General features: G+C 35.1%; 1 protein-coding gene across 3 annotated transcripts in view; it reads right to left on the bottom strand.

Moving 5' to 3' along the window:
* VPS13C (vacuolar protein sorting 13 homolog C) overlaps positions 1-14246 on the bottom strand; it is a 196589-nt gene that overhangs the window by 58362 nt on the left and 123981 nt on the right. For all 3 annotated transcript variants that reach the window (XM_059699561.1, XM_059699560.1, XM_059699559.1), the window contains 8 exons: positions 13532-13701; positions 12005-12255; positions 10260-10489; positions 8228-8320; positions 4434-4799; positions 3950-4036; positions 1217-1372; positions 792-1056 (listed from right to left, as the gene is read on the bottom strand). In XM_059699561.1, the coding sequence (XP_059555544.1) occupies positions 792-1056; positions 1217-1372; positions 3950-4036; positions 4434-4799; positions 8228-8320; positions 10260-10489; positions 12005-12255; positions 13532-13701 (1618 nt within the window). The remainder of the gene's footprint in view (positions 1-791; positions 1057-1216; positions 1373-3949; positions 4037-4433; positions 4800-8227; positions 8321-10259; positions 10490-12004; positions 12256-13531; positions 13702-14246) is intronic.

Here is a 14246-nt window from a genome sequence, read left to right as displayed (position 1 = left end):
AAAATACATGTTTGAATACTTTTAACTGCTGGGCAGTAAAATGTTTTCTTTAAAAAAATTTAAAAAAAGTAACAAAATCCAATTTGTTCCATAGTCCCTCAACCACATAGGAACTTTTGTTTGTGAAGGTAATAATTACTGCCAATATTTTAGGACTTCTGAATATAATTACTTTTCTCTCCTCATTGAACTCCCATCCTTATTGAAACATATCACATACTGTATTTTTAAAAAACATAGAATTAATCTAGTTCTAAGGTAATTCTTAAATTAATTAAGTTTAATTTTCTCAAGTCTAAAGGAAGCAAAAAGAGACAAGTGTCTATCAAATATCTGTTTCAAGCCTTTAGAAATGTCATCTCCAAAGGCATCTTCAACAAAATATTTTTTCCATATTTTGTCACAAATAAACCCACACCAACATTCCAAAGATGCCCTTAATATATGATCTCACTTATATGTGGAATCTAATGAACAAAATAAACAGATGAACAAAATAAAAACCAGAGGCATGGATACTGGAACAGACAGACAGTTTTTACAAGGCGGCGGGGGGGGGGGGGGGTGTTACTGGATGAAAGAAGGTGAAGGGATTACCCAAAGAACATATATGCATAGCCCATGGGCACAGACAGCAGTGTGGTGATGGCCCGAAGGAAGAGGTGGGGGTTGAGTGGAGGTGGGCAAAGCTGGGGGGTGGGGGGGAAGGGAAGCCAGGGAATGGGGAGATCTGTGTCAACAATAAAAAATAAAGTTATAAAATATAAATAAAACAAATAAATATAGCATACCAAAGGTCAGGGTGAAGAAGGAGCTTTCTTGGCGGCTCAATATAGATAGTTTCCCTTTACATGAAGGTTCCCTGCTGGCATATTCCAATTCCAAATTCTGACCAGCATGAACATCATAAATATCACTTTTCTCAGGGGAGCCCATTACTCTGAGATTATGATTGGGCTGTACCTTAGTGGGAACACCTAAAGCATTTTTTATTGTAAAAGGAGGCTTGTCTTTTAAAGAGTAGTCAAAAGTAGAAGCAGTGCCTTCTGAAAAACCCTGAAAAAGGAACACAACATCACAAGATGAAATTTTTTTAAAAAAATTATACTATCACTATACATTTTAGAAACGACTTTTGATTACAAACAAAAGTAATCCATACATGTTTCAATTTTTTAATTCCATTTGAAATATTCCAAGCAAGAACCAAACATACCTTTGCTAAATTATTGAAAACATTGAGACAACTTTTGGATATTGTTATATTCATTGTATCTCCTGAAGAAATATGAACTGCTGTTTGTGGCTCAGGAAGAAAAATAAAATCATCTCCGGGCATCAAACTTTTATCCTGGACTGGATTCTTCTTTACCTGTGAGGATAAATAACATTAACAAGTTTAAGTTACTAGTTGATTAATAATAAAATTAAAATATTCTCAATAGAGTTAAATTCTCCTAAACTAATCACTTTATATTAAGAATCCCCTAGTGTCATTTTCAAAAATATTCAGTGCTTCATTTTTATTTAGCTCAGATCAGCATTCTTTCTCTCAGTATGTAGTCAAGGGCACGGAGAAGTGTTTAGAACTATGCCATGAAAGCACTCAAAGTCAACTACAATACTTGTCTGTTGTGCACTCCCCACAGCAAGCTATAACTCAGTGTTGCCTGACTAACTGGTTGTTGATGAGCAATCAGAGATGAACCTTAAGTTTAAACTGATCCTTGCTGGAGTTAATATCGGGAATTCCTTCTACTATTTTACCAGTAACACCTATAAATAATATGATAAGCTTTCAACCAGCCATCAGACTTTATCATAGCTTTTACTCTAATAACATTTCAAAAGCTTTGTAAAACATTCTTTGTTAGCCTGACTATTCCAGTGAGAAGTAGGTCATAAATATTACTTCTACTTTACTGAGAGGAAACTAGGACACAGGTTAAGTGGTCTTGTCTTTAAAATAAGAATCTGTTGCAAAAGGTAAGATTTCCTTCTTTTTTACAGCCAACTAGTATTCCATCATGTAAATGTGCCATGGCTGTTTTATTTACTCATCTACTGATGGGCACTTGGGCTGTTTCCAGATCTTGGCTAATAAAATTTGGCAACAGCATGGATGGACCTGGAGAATATTATTCTAAGTGAAATAAACCAGTCAGAGAATGACAAACACTATATGAGCTCACTTATATCTGAAATATAATAAACAAAATAATTTAACAAATAAAACAGAAACAGAAGCATAGATATGTAGAACAGACTGACAGCTGTAAGAGGGGAGGAGGGTTAGGAGGACGGGTGAATAAAAAGGTGAAGGGATTAAGCAAAAAACCCAACACTAGATAGACAGACAGGCAAATAGATAAACATCACACATAGACACAGACAACAGTATGGTGACAGCCAGAGGGAAAGAGGAATGGGGGGTGAGGCTTAATAGGGTAGAGGGGAGATAATTGGGGACAGAAACAGTCTTCACTTTGGGCGATGGGCGCACAAAGCAGTGTGCAGGTGATGTTTTACTGCATTGTAAACTTGAAACCTGCATGGTTTTGTTAAACAATGTCACTTCAATAAACTCAATAAAGAATAAAATAAAAACATAATCATGAACACAGACTATAGTGTGGTAATTGCTGGGGAAGAAGGTGAGGGGAAGGTGGAGGAGGGCATGGGGGGAATAAATGGTGATAGACGGAGACTTGGGATGGAGAACACATAATACAGTGTACAAATGATGTGTTGAGGAACTGTGCACCTGAAACCTGTATATTTTGCTAACCAGTGTCATCCCAATAAATTCAATAAAAAGGAAAAATAAAAATCCTATATAATAAAAGACTAATATGCAAATTGACCAAACAGCAGAACAATCAGTCGCTATGATGCACACTGACCACCAGGGCAGTACTGCTAAGCCAGAAGCCAGGCTCACGGCTGGTGAGCTCAGCAGCGGTGGCAGGAGCCTCTCCTGGACTGCAAGAGGGTGCAAGCCAGGCTGAGGTCCCCGCCCCTTCCCCCAGTGCACGAATTTCATGCACCAGGCCTCTAGTAAATAAATAATTTAAAATGTAAATAAATAAATAATGAAATAAGAATTGCTTGAGTCCATTTCAGTGCCTCACACTTCAGTCAGACTGCCAGAAAGGTGTGTTGTGAAATTTGTTAAGGGTATATCGTTCATGCTCCTGTTAATCTAGAAAAATGCACTTTGATATCTAGGCATCTGAAGTGTTCTCAAGAAGCACCATTCAGAGATACCACAAAAGAATTGTGAACTAGCATAGCAGTTCTCAAATCATTGAGGATTCCAAAGAGCTTCATGTTATGTAGATTATATCTATCAATGTGTACTCTATTAGAAACTAAAGCTATGGCTCTCTGTCTTTTGGCTAAGATCAAGTGTAGAAACTAAAACAGAAAATTTTAAATACTCATTTAAAAATTATAATTACAAGTTAACATGGATAATATTTTAATAGAAAATAACTATTATAACTATATAGATGAAGGCCTGGAGGGTGGCAGAAGCTGGGTGGAGGGGACAAAGGGAGGAAATAAGGGAAATCTGTAATACTCTCAACAATTAAAATAAGTTTTTAATTTTAAAAATAATAAAGCTATATAGTGAAAAGAGGGACAGTAACAAATTGCTTTATTGCCTGCCCTAAGAGAAGTCAGGTGGATTCTCATTCCTGCCTCTGCTTTCATTCTGTTGCAATATTGCTTAGTCTCTGGAAAACTCTATAGTATGCTCATGAGAGAATGAGATAGACAATGGTATGCATCATCTAAATATTGCTATGAAGAGTTTTGACCTTTTTGGACTCCCTAATAGGGCTCAAGGATCTTAGACCACATCTTGAGAATTATTGCATTAAAATATGTATACAGAAATATACATAGTGTCATTCTACACAAAGATATTTTATGTTTTCCTTACATCAAGCCTTAAATTCCATTGTCTCTTTCCCTCCACTCTCTCAATCAGTGGCTCCCAGACAGCATGGGTTTCATTGTAATAGTGAACCTGAAAAGGCACAGAATTATAATGAATCTTTCAACTTTAACTTCGTATTTCTATAATCAGAAGGAAAAAATATTAAGTAATTAATGTTATATGTCAAAAGCCATTTTAACAAAGACACAAAGAATATATACAAAGAGGGTGCATTTTCCTTTACTCTATTTCCTTTACTCTAAATCTTTAAAAAAGGAAGCAGAAAAATTTTTAAACAAATTATTTAGCAAAAGAATCTTTAAAAGATAATAACGAAATAAATAATACCACACATCAGCAAATTAAACATTAGAATTCATATATATACTTGCTGTGGCCATACACAAACCAAAAATGCTCACATCTTAGTTTTGTAATTGTACTTTTGAAAAGTTGGTTGTGGAGATTCTAAATGATGTGGTCATACCTCTAGTGTCATGTCAGCAGAAGCAGCCATGAAGGAAGTCCAATTTTTTATATTTCCTGAAAATTTTGACTCTGCCAATAATAAAGGTACAGTTTGATGACCAAGTCCACATTCTAAGGTAACTTGAACTGACTCTACAGCAACAGCACAATTTTCCTCTATCAATGGCTGTTCAACACCTTTGAAATTTTCTGTTATTTCTGTTGCCATGTCAACACCAAGAAACCAAGAGTTATAATCACTAATAGATTTGACACCCCAAAGATTTCCTGTTTCCTTAGATGTATCTTTGAATTCATCTTCTTTTGTCTTTGGAGACAAAGCAGCCATGATTGTCATCACAGTATTAAGAATTATGGGTGAAATCTTTAAAAAAGAAAGCAGAAAAATATTTAGAATTAACTTTCCCAGATGAGAAGAATTAATACAAAATACAGAAGTTTAAAAGTTACTAATTAAAAATTTAAATATACTAAAGTCTTAACTAAAGAAAATAAGAGAGCACACACAAAATCATGTGTCAAGTTAATTAACCTCATAACAATAATTTCTGCTCAGATTACTCTGGGATTAAATAATGTTATACATCAATTGTCAAAACCTAGTTACACTGATCAATTCAGAGTAAAATAGTGATAGAGAAAAATGCAGAAGTGTAATTGAAGTTTTCATTTTCAACCAGTTGCATTAACTAAACCAACATGTGTGATCCTCATCAAGATTTATACATGGTGCCTGGCCAGTGTTGCTCAGTGGTTAAGTGTCAACCTATGAACCAGGAGGTCATGGTTTGATTCCCGGTAGGGCACATGCCCAGGGTTGCAGGCTTGAGGCAGCTGATCAATGATTCTCTCTCATCATTGATGTTTCTATCTCCCTCTCTCCTTCTCTGAAATGAATACAAATGTATTTTTAAAAGATTTATACAGGGTTTTCATTTGTCTTATTGAAACAGGAAGCCAGAGAATCACTATAATACCTTTTCACTTACCCCAAGATTTGCAAATTTTACCTTTTACTACCTTTGAATAGTGCCTCTGCCCACCTGTTCATTTCTATTGCTAAGCCTTAGTTCTACACTAATGATGTCTTCTATATCCAGTCAGCACCCTCTCAGCTCACCCTCCACACTTCCACCAGCATGATTTTCTAAAACCCAAATCTGGACATGTCATTCCTATGCTTAAAATCTTCAACAGTTTCCCATAACTTTCAGAATAAAATTCAAACTCTCTTTGGTTTAGGACACAAAGTTCATTGTGACCAGCTATCTAATCCAGCAAGTTTCAACTGGTGTGCAGTAAGAATTTTGAAAACATGTAAAAATTGACTGTTTAGTTAGGGGCACTGACCTCTTTTTCCTTAGATTGTCAAATAAAAAATGACAACAGTCAATACAACAATAGCCATCCAGTGTGAATAAATCAAAGTTATACCTATTTTTTGTCAGATTGGCAAAAAATATTTTTTTTGATGTGCTGCAGACGTTTAGTAATTAGTTTGTGTGCCATGAGATGAAAATGGCTGAAAAGCACTGATCTAATCAATTGGCTGATTTCCCAAAGTTTGAGCCATACCGGGTTAAACAAGTTAAATGGATTCTTTTATTGTTCATTCTCACAACCCTTACTTGTTTAATATGCTAGAGATGACTCATTCACCAGAAGAAGGATTTAGTATGCACTGCTCCCAACTTACCTGTCAACTGAATTCTTTTTTTTTTTCATTACCTTATTAATGTCACCTATAATTAGTGCTCTCAGCCCTACAATTCCATCATACCATTCTCTCCAGCCATATGGGCACATCTCAAAGTCCTTAAAGGATTTTTCACACCTCTGCCTTTGTGAATACTGTCAGTTCTGTATGGATAACCCCTCCTGTCTCTCTCCATCTAACCTCCCTCAGATTTTCAAAGTTCAGTTGAAGTAGCCCCACATGCAGACAGCTTTCCAGAAGTCCTGGTCTGAGTCAGAGGACCCCTGACTATGCTCCCACAGCACCTAGTGCAGTGATGGCGAACCTTTTGAGCTCGGCGTGTCAGCATTTTGAAAAACCCTAACTTAACTCTGTTGCTGTGTCACATATAGAAATTTTTGATATTTGCAACCATAGTCAAACCAAGACTTATATTTTTGATATTTATTTTATATATTTAAATGCCATTTAACAAAGAAAAATCAACCAAAAAAATGAGTTTGCGTGTCACCTCTGACACGCTTGTCATAGGTTCGCCATCACTGATCCTCGTGCATGCCTCTAGCACTGAAAGCTGGAGTCACTGATTTATTGCTTTCTCGTTCATGTCATTAACTTTTGTGAAGGCAGGGACCAAGTATCCCCAACGCCCAAATACAGGAAATTTTTTGCACATAGAAAGAGTTCAAAAAATGTTTGTTGGCTAAATAAATAAATTGATATACAAAGAAATGGAAAGACAATCCCCCTGGGTGCCTTAGACAAAGTGCATGCAAATTCAGTTTTCTCCTCATTTACTACTTTAAGCCTTAAAAAAGTAAATCTGTTAACAAAATACAATCGAAACTATCCATTATTTTAAAATATTAAAAAAAATTGCATTGTTATTTATATAGTAATTCAAATGACTTTTGTTTGAGCCTTGGTTTAATTGCTATTGCTTATTTATCTATATAGTAAAGTTACTAGCAAAATTGGTATTAGCCACCTCAATTTTGTGTCTTTTGGGCAGAGAGAGAAATAGATGTTGGAAATTATTCTATATCTTCCTTTTATAACTGTTCATGAAGTCATACTTAAAGAATATGAATGCCAATGGAGAAAAGAGACTGCTTTTCTACTGCTTTAAATGTAAGAGATATTTTTTAAAAAACTAAAAGTTTATTTCTAGCATACATCTGTCATTACAAATATTTCATAAGCCAAATAAAACAATCACATAATTATTGCATTCAATCAAATTATATTTAAAAAGCCTAAAAATAACCACTACAAAGAAATAAAAACCTCATTTTTCTATCCTTTCTTCCTTTCTCTTACCATCCCATCTCTGCTCTCTCTCCAAACCCAATCTCCTCAACATGCACATAAAATATAATTGATAAAAACTATCCTGATCATTTGTAGATACAGTGGGGCCTTGACTTACAAGTTTAATTCGTTCCATGATGGAGCTCGTAACTCAAATTACTACATGTCAAATCATTAAAGTGAACGAGTGAGACACGTGATGCTGGGCTGATGTTGTGGCGTTCACTGTGACGTTCTCTGCGCCAACTAGCGGTGGGGTATCTGAAGCTGGCTCATAACCTGAATTTTAGCTCGCAACTCAAAGCAAAAAATCGGCCGAGAGACGGCTTGTATCTCGAAAAACTTGTTAGTCGGGACACTTGTAAGTCAAGGCCCCACTGTATTTGAAAGTACTTTTTCAAAGAAAGTAGAAAAAAATAATTGCATTAAAGAAAAATATATTTTATTTTATTCATTTTTTTAAATTCTCACCTAAGGATATGTTTAGAGAGAAGGAGAGAGAAACATTGATCAGGTGATTCCTGTACACGCCCTGATGAGGGATTGAACCCAAAATCTAGGTATGTGTCATGAAGGGGAATCAAACCTATAATTTTTTGGTATATGCATGGGATGAGGCTCCAACCAACTGAGCAACCCAGCCAGGGCAAAAAATGTATTTTAATGTTAGAGATATTTATTAATGACCAAATATGTGACTAGCATAATGGTCTAGTTACAAGACATCAAAAGATATTGTTAGAAAAATAATTAATTTTCACCCAAATAAGATAATAGGCACTAACCTTAATTATAAATTCTCCAACTACAATATTTATATTTTGTTTTCCTGAAACCCATGCACATTTTTCCATAAATAGAGAACAGGGCTGTAAGACCTAGAGACAAATAAATGAAAATCACATTTTCTTAGTAATAGAACTGTCATATATGTAACACAGAAGAGCATCTTACTTAACTTGACATTTTTAATTACAGCCTACTACTAAAAGCAGAAAGGCAAATTAGCTGAGAAGCTCTTATGAGAGCTCTTCTAAAGTAATGCAAGTCTATGAACATTGTTAAAGAACTTACATTAAAGAATTTAAATTTAAAAAAGAGTTCTGATCAATTTCTTTATGCCCAATTCTTAACTAATGATGCACATTTACTATTAGAAATTGAAATGTGTCCTTTTCTTAAATATCTTTTAAGTGATGCCCACTGTAAAATCTACTTTTAAGATATCTATTAAAATGAGCTAAGGATGATGATAAGATCTGACATTTGCAAAGAGGTACATGAGGAAATGAAATTATGTCATTATAACTTTTATGACCGATAAATCACTTGAAATTGTTTCTTTCAACAAATAGTTCTGTTAATACCTTTAAAAAAGACTATGGTAAGTAAATAGTTTCCAGATTGCTTAATAAAAGGTCAGTCTTGAATATAATAAGGTCCTTATTAGAATAAGTTTCAAATCTTGATTTATTAAAACCAGGAAGCCTATATTCTCATATATCATTAACAAAATAAATAAAATAACCTTGCACCTGAATTGAATGGGGGAATTGGTACTACATAAACTTTCAAAACATTAGGATGAGCATTTAATGGAGTGATTAATAGAGCTTTCTGTGACATATCAAAAGAAGATGATCACACTAAAGAATGTTTCAGGATAAAGTACAGACTAAACCTAACACTGCATTTCTTTATGAAAGTCACTTTGCCTACAGAAATTTTTAGTTTAAAACACTACAAATGGGTCGCATAACATAAAATTATCAATTTAAGATTTAAAAATCAGTATGATAAATTATTTAAATAAAATAATATTTTTCAACAATGTGAAAATATAATTCAGTGGTTCTCAACCTGTGGGTCGCAACCCCTCTGGCAGTAGAACGACCCTTTCACAGGGGTTGCCTAAGACCATCCTGCATATCAGATATTTACATTACGATTCATAACAGTAGCAACATTACAGTTATGAAGTAGCAACGAAAATAATTTTATGGTTGGGTCACAACATGAGGAACTGTATTTAAAGGGCCAGAAGGTTGAGAACCACTGATATAATTGAATATAACTTTTAATACAGCAAAACACAACATCTTTTGGTCATATAAGTCTGATTTTTTTTTGTTATAAACCTCAAGATTTTAGTACTCATTCATTCATTCATTGGATATACTTTGGTGAAAAAAGAAACAGCTGAAAAGGCACATTGATTTGTACTAAAATTCAAGTACAGTTCAAAAGATGACATAATGAAAAGAAAACCAGACTGGAGGTAGTACCAGTTCTGTCACTAGCAGCCATGGCTAAATCATTTAATATCTTTGGAATTTAACATCCTTGTCTGTAAAACCTCAAATTTGTCAGTAAATAATCTCTAAAGTCCTGCAGAATTCTCACATTCTAGGATTCTATGAATCAACCATTTCTGCCATTCTTTTGCATTCTTCAATCTAAGCTTATAATATACTAGAGGCCCGGTGCACGAAATCCATGCACGGGCAGGGTCCCTAGGCCTGGCCGGCAATCAGGACCGATTGGGGCCTTCCAGCTGCCGGCCGGGGCCTCCCTTCCCCAGCTGCTGGCTGCCTACTGGGGCCTCCCTTCCCCGGCTGCTGGCCACTAGCCAGGGTCTCCCTTCCCTGGCTGCCAACTGCTGGCTGAGGCCTTCCTTCATTCTGCACCACCATCTAGTGGTCAGCGCACGTCATAGAGAGCGATCGGTCTCCCAGTCCAACTCCCATGGGGACAATTTGCATATTAGGCTTTTATATATACATATATATATATATATATATAGATGGTAATTCTTACTGTGGTAATGTTTTTTCCTCTCTTTTCTCTGAGAAAAGGGCAAGCGAGCACTTTAAGGTCTCTCACAGAAGCCTCCATCATCTGTTCGAGTTTGGATGTTGACAGAGAGAGGTCACACTGGAATGAGGCTGTCAGAGCAGGAGCATCTGCCTTTGTCAGGTTGGCAACAAATACCACTTCTGGATCTGTGATCCTGGCCTTTAAAGTCATATTTGGTCTCACAGAGTCATCTGAAGAAACAATAATAGGAACCAGAAAAGTTGTAGTAAAGTAAATCTTGTTGCTTGAATACATGCTATCTAGTTATGCTAAGTTGTTTGTAATATCCTGCTTTAATGCATATGGTGAAGTTAACAATATTAATAAATGACTGATACATACTAATAATGAATGATCATTAACAAATGCTAATTGAGCAGGATAATGGAAGCTGATCCCTGTCATCAGAAGACCATTCCCATTTTGACCTAGCAGGGATATCCTTGCTTTGAAGTTATTTATGTCAGACTTAAGGTGTGTACACGTATATACACATAAATGTGTATTATTTGGTTATGTTTCTGGGGCAAGGAGGGGAAACAGGAGAAGCAAATATCACAAAGAGGATAAGAGTTCATGATAAAATAGACAGACCATTATATCTATTTAATTGATTTTTTGCCATAAAGTACATAGTGTCATACAATCTATAGAATAAATGTATTAAATGTACACATGAATACAAAGATATTAGATACTAGTGGCCCGGTGCACGAAATTCATGCACAGGGGAAGAGGGGGTTCCCTCAGCCCAGCCTGCACCCTCTCCAATCGGGGACCTCTTGGGGGATGACCAATTGCTGGTTTAGGTAGGATCCCACAGGCGCTCGGACATCCCTCTCGCAATCTGGGACTGCTGGCTTCTAACCGCTCACCTGCCTGCCTGCCTGCCTAATTGCCCCTAACTGCCTCTGCCTGCCTGCCTGATCGCCCCTAACTGCCCTCCCCTGCCGGCCTGATCGCCCCTAACTGCCTCTGCCTTGGCCCCCACCACCATGGCTTTGTCCAGAAGGAAGTTGGATGTCTGGAAGATGGCTGGTTGACCCAGTCTAATTAGCATATTACCCTTTTATTAGGATAGATGATTGCTGTTTACTAAAGGTAAATGAAAAATTAAAATTCTGACTTTGCCAGTAAATGGTAATTTTCCAATCTTACTGAGTTATACATTAGAGAGAAAAATGCCTGACCTCAGATAATTATAACGTAACATAGAAATGACTGATGTATTGGTAATGCTGGAATATAGAATTAATACAGCAGGAAGTGACTTCAGTATACACAGACTAGACATTTGCAAGCATTACAGTGAGTTGAAGGAGTCTAAGGTGATGTCCAGGGGCATCATGCTGTCTTCCAATACCCCACCTTCTGTTTTTATATGTTCAATTGCTCTTCAATATGTTATACTTCTTCCTAATACTTTCTTTGAATAAAAGAGTTCCCTTCTATAAGGAGGGGAACCACAGACACAGATTAACTTGCTCACTCTATTTCTGAATAAGTAAAGAAATGTAATGCAGAGTTGGGAGCAATAGTTTCCTGGCTCCTAATCATATAAATCTATGCTTACTAAAATTTTTCTATAAAATATGTTTAAATTTAAAGAATAATTATACATTCTTAGTTTCCACTTCTCTTTTTGCTTACTTGAATTTTTGTTAAAATATACAAGCTGTCATCTATGACAGAGAAGCTCTGCTCACCTTTTTCTATCTTGAGTTTTGCTGTAGAAGTCTGTCGCAGTGGAATCTGTACGTCTTTTGCCATATTTTCTGGACTCTGAGGCATAGCTTTGATAAAGAAATCTGCCACAGTCATCAGAAATTCCACGCTGGCACATACATACAGCTTGTCCAGAATAGCATCAAGATGACTTCTTCCATCTGTGCCTTGTTTGTAACTTATATCAACCATAGAACTGTTGTTATCTTGGTCGTTCTTCCTATCAATCATTCTGAAAAAATATACATTCATTATTTTGTTCCTGCTAGAATAATTAAAAAGATGGAAAATTTCATATACATATGTATCTTATATATTTCATATATATATATCTTAATCTTTCTTTCTCATCTGAACAGAAAAAAGAAGACCGCTATTAATTAGAGTCTAATTAGCTAATGAGCATTCAAAACATGGTCTCCTTATCTCTACAGCAAGATTCAAATTATTGGGCAATTACAGGATATTTTATCATTATAATGCAATACTAGAAAAACAATGACTGTTGAAAGAAATTTCAACAATTAACTAAACACATTAATGTGGTCCCACAAAATTTAAAGGACACCTCTTTAAGGTTATTTACCAAAATAAAACCTCCTCATCTCCAAAAATCATCCTATACAAGTTGAGTCCAAAAGTATTCAATATAATTCAAATCAGCCAGTGTTCATCAATTGACTGCAATAATTCCCACTCAGGACATATGCTGGAAAGAGCAGACTACCAAAAAGATGATGGCCTTTAATCACCATTGGCTAGGCAGCTGTGGACAGCCACCTCAAATATGAAATGTGAAAACAGAAAGCTGGATGCATGGCAGCATTATTTTCTCATTTATTCATCTCTTAGAAAAACAAAGGGCTCAGAAGTATCCAGTATGAGTCTGAGTTTAGGTAGCAGCACAGTTTATTGTTATTGTTGTTGTTTGTTTTGTTTTGTTTTTCAAAAAAAATTTAAGGACAAAAATATTGTGTCTCATTATTTGGGAAAGAAATAAAAATATCATTAGTCTATTAAAAGTTACACATTCCTCACTCTATAGCAGGCTTATATAAGTTAATCTTTTAAAAGTGTGTTGATAATATGAAAATGCTAGGGATTCCACTTCTATTAAAACTTTAAGAGAAATTTCACAGAACTGTTTATAGACAAAATAAATAAGACAAAGAAAGTTTATATATAATTTTAAGGCTTTTAAAAAAGATTCTGCCTACTGGGAACAATTTAGAAAAATACATTACCAATGGGCCACCCCATGTGGATTGAACTATTAAAATTCTTATATTCTCCTGGTTCCTACTTTTAAGAATATTCCATTTTATTATTAAACTTGCCTTTAATTCAAACTTTAAAGCAATTGAATTTGATGTCAGCACTACTTCTTGATACTCTTCAAGTGTAAAGACCTCTTTCGATCATCCCAAGCCTAGCAATCAATACCTGGTAACAATGCCAGGTGTAATGTCAACCTTAAATAATGTACAGCAAATTCAGAAATGACAAACCTTGATGTTGCTCTCTCAATGCCTTCTCTGAGATCATCAAGGGTACATGTCTTAAGTTTAATGCCCACATTCATGGAACTATCCTTAAACATCTTCCCTGAGGAGGCCATAAAATGTAGTCTGAGTTCACCAAGCCGGAAACTGTCATTATGAAATGAAAGTTTGGATTCCTGTGGTATATTTCAAGCAAAAGAATCAATTATCTTTAAATATTATGTAATTACTTATAAACATATTTTTAATTAAGAAATTAAAGGCAAATCAATATCATAAATTTTAAAAGAACAGGTGTTGAAACACAAAAAAAACAGAACAGTGAATAATATTCGTTCATGAGGGTATATGTACATGCAAATAAATACATATATATGTGCTGATCTTCAACAATAGTTAATATATAAAAACTTATCAGTTCGTGGCAAATAAAAATAATCAGAAGATATTTTTGTCAATCAATCATTCTTACTAATAAATATTTAATGAGCTCTTCCGTAAAAAACACCATGATAGGAATTATGAGGTTTACAAGAAAGGATAAGGCATGACAGGTGAGCTAGTGAGCTTATACCCTAATTGAAAAGAAAAAAAAACAGAAATACATTGCAACAAACATCACAAAGAGATATTGTAAGTTGTAAATGAAAAAAAGAAAAAGACATGTAGTCATTTGTTTGTTCATATTTATATTCTCTCATATTCCACAAAGGACATGAAG

Source organism: Myotis daubentonii, chromosome 1, assembly GCF_963259705.1.
Source record: "Myotis daubentonii chromosome 1, mMyoDau2.1, whole genome shotgun sequence".
NCBI classification, from domain to species: domain Eukaryota; kingdom Metazoa; phylum Chordata; class Mammalia; order Chiroptera; family Vespertilionidae; genus Myotis; species Myotis daubentonii.
This window is presented reverse-complemented; position numbering and strand designations above follow the sequence as displayed.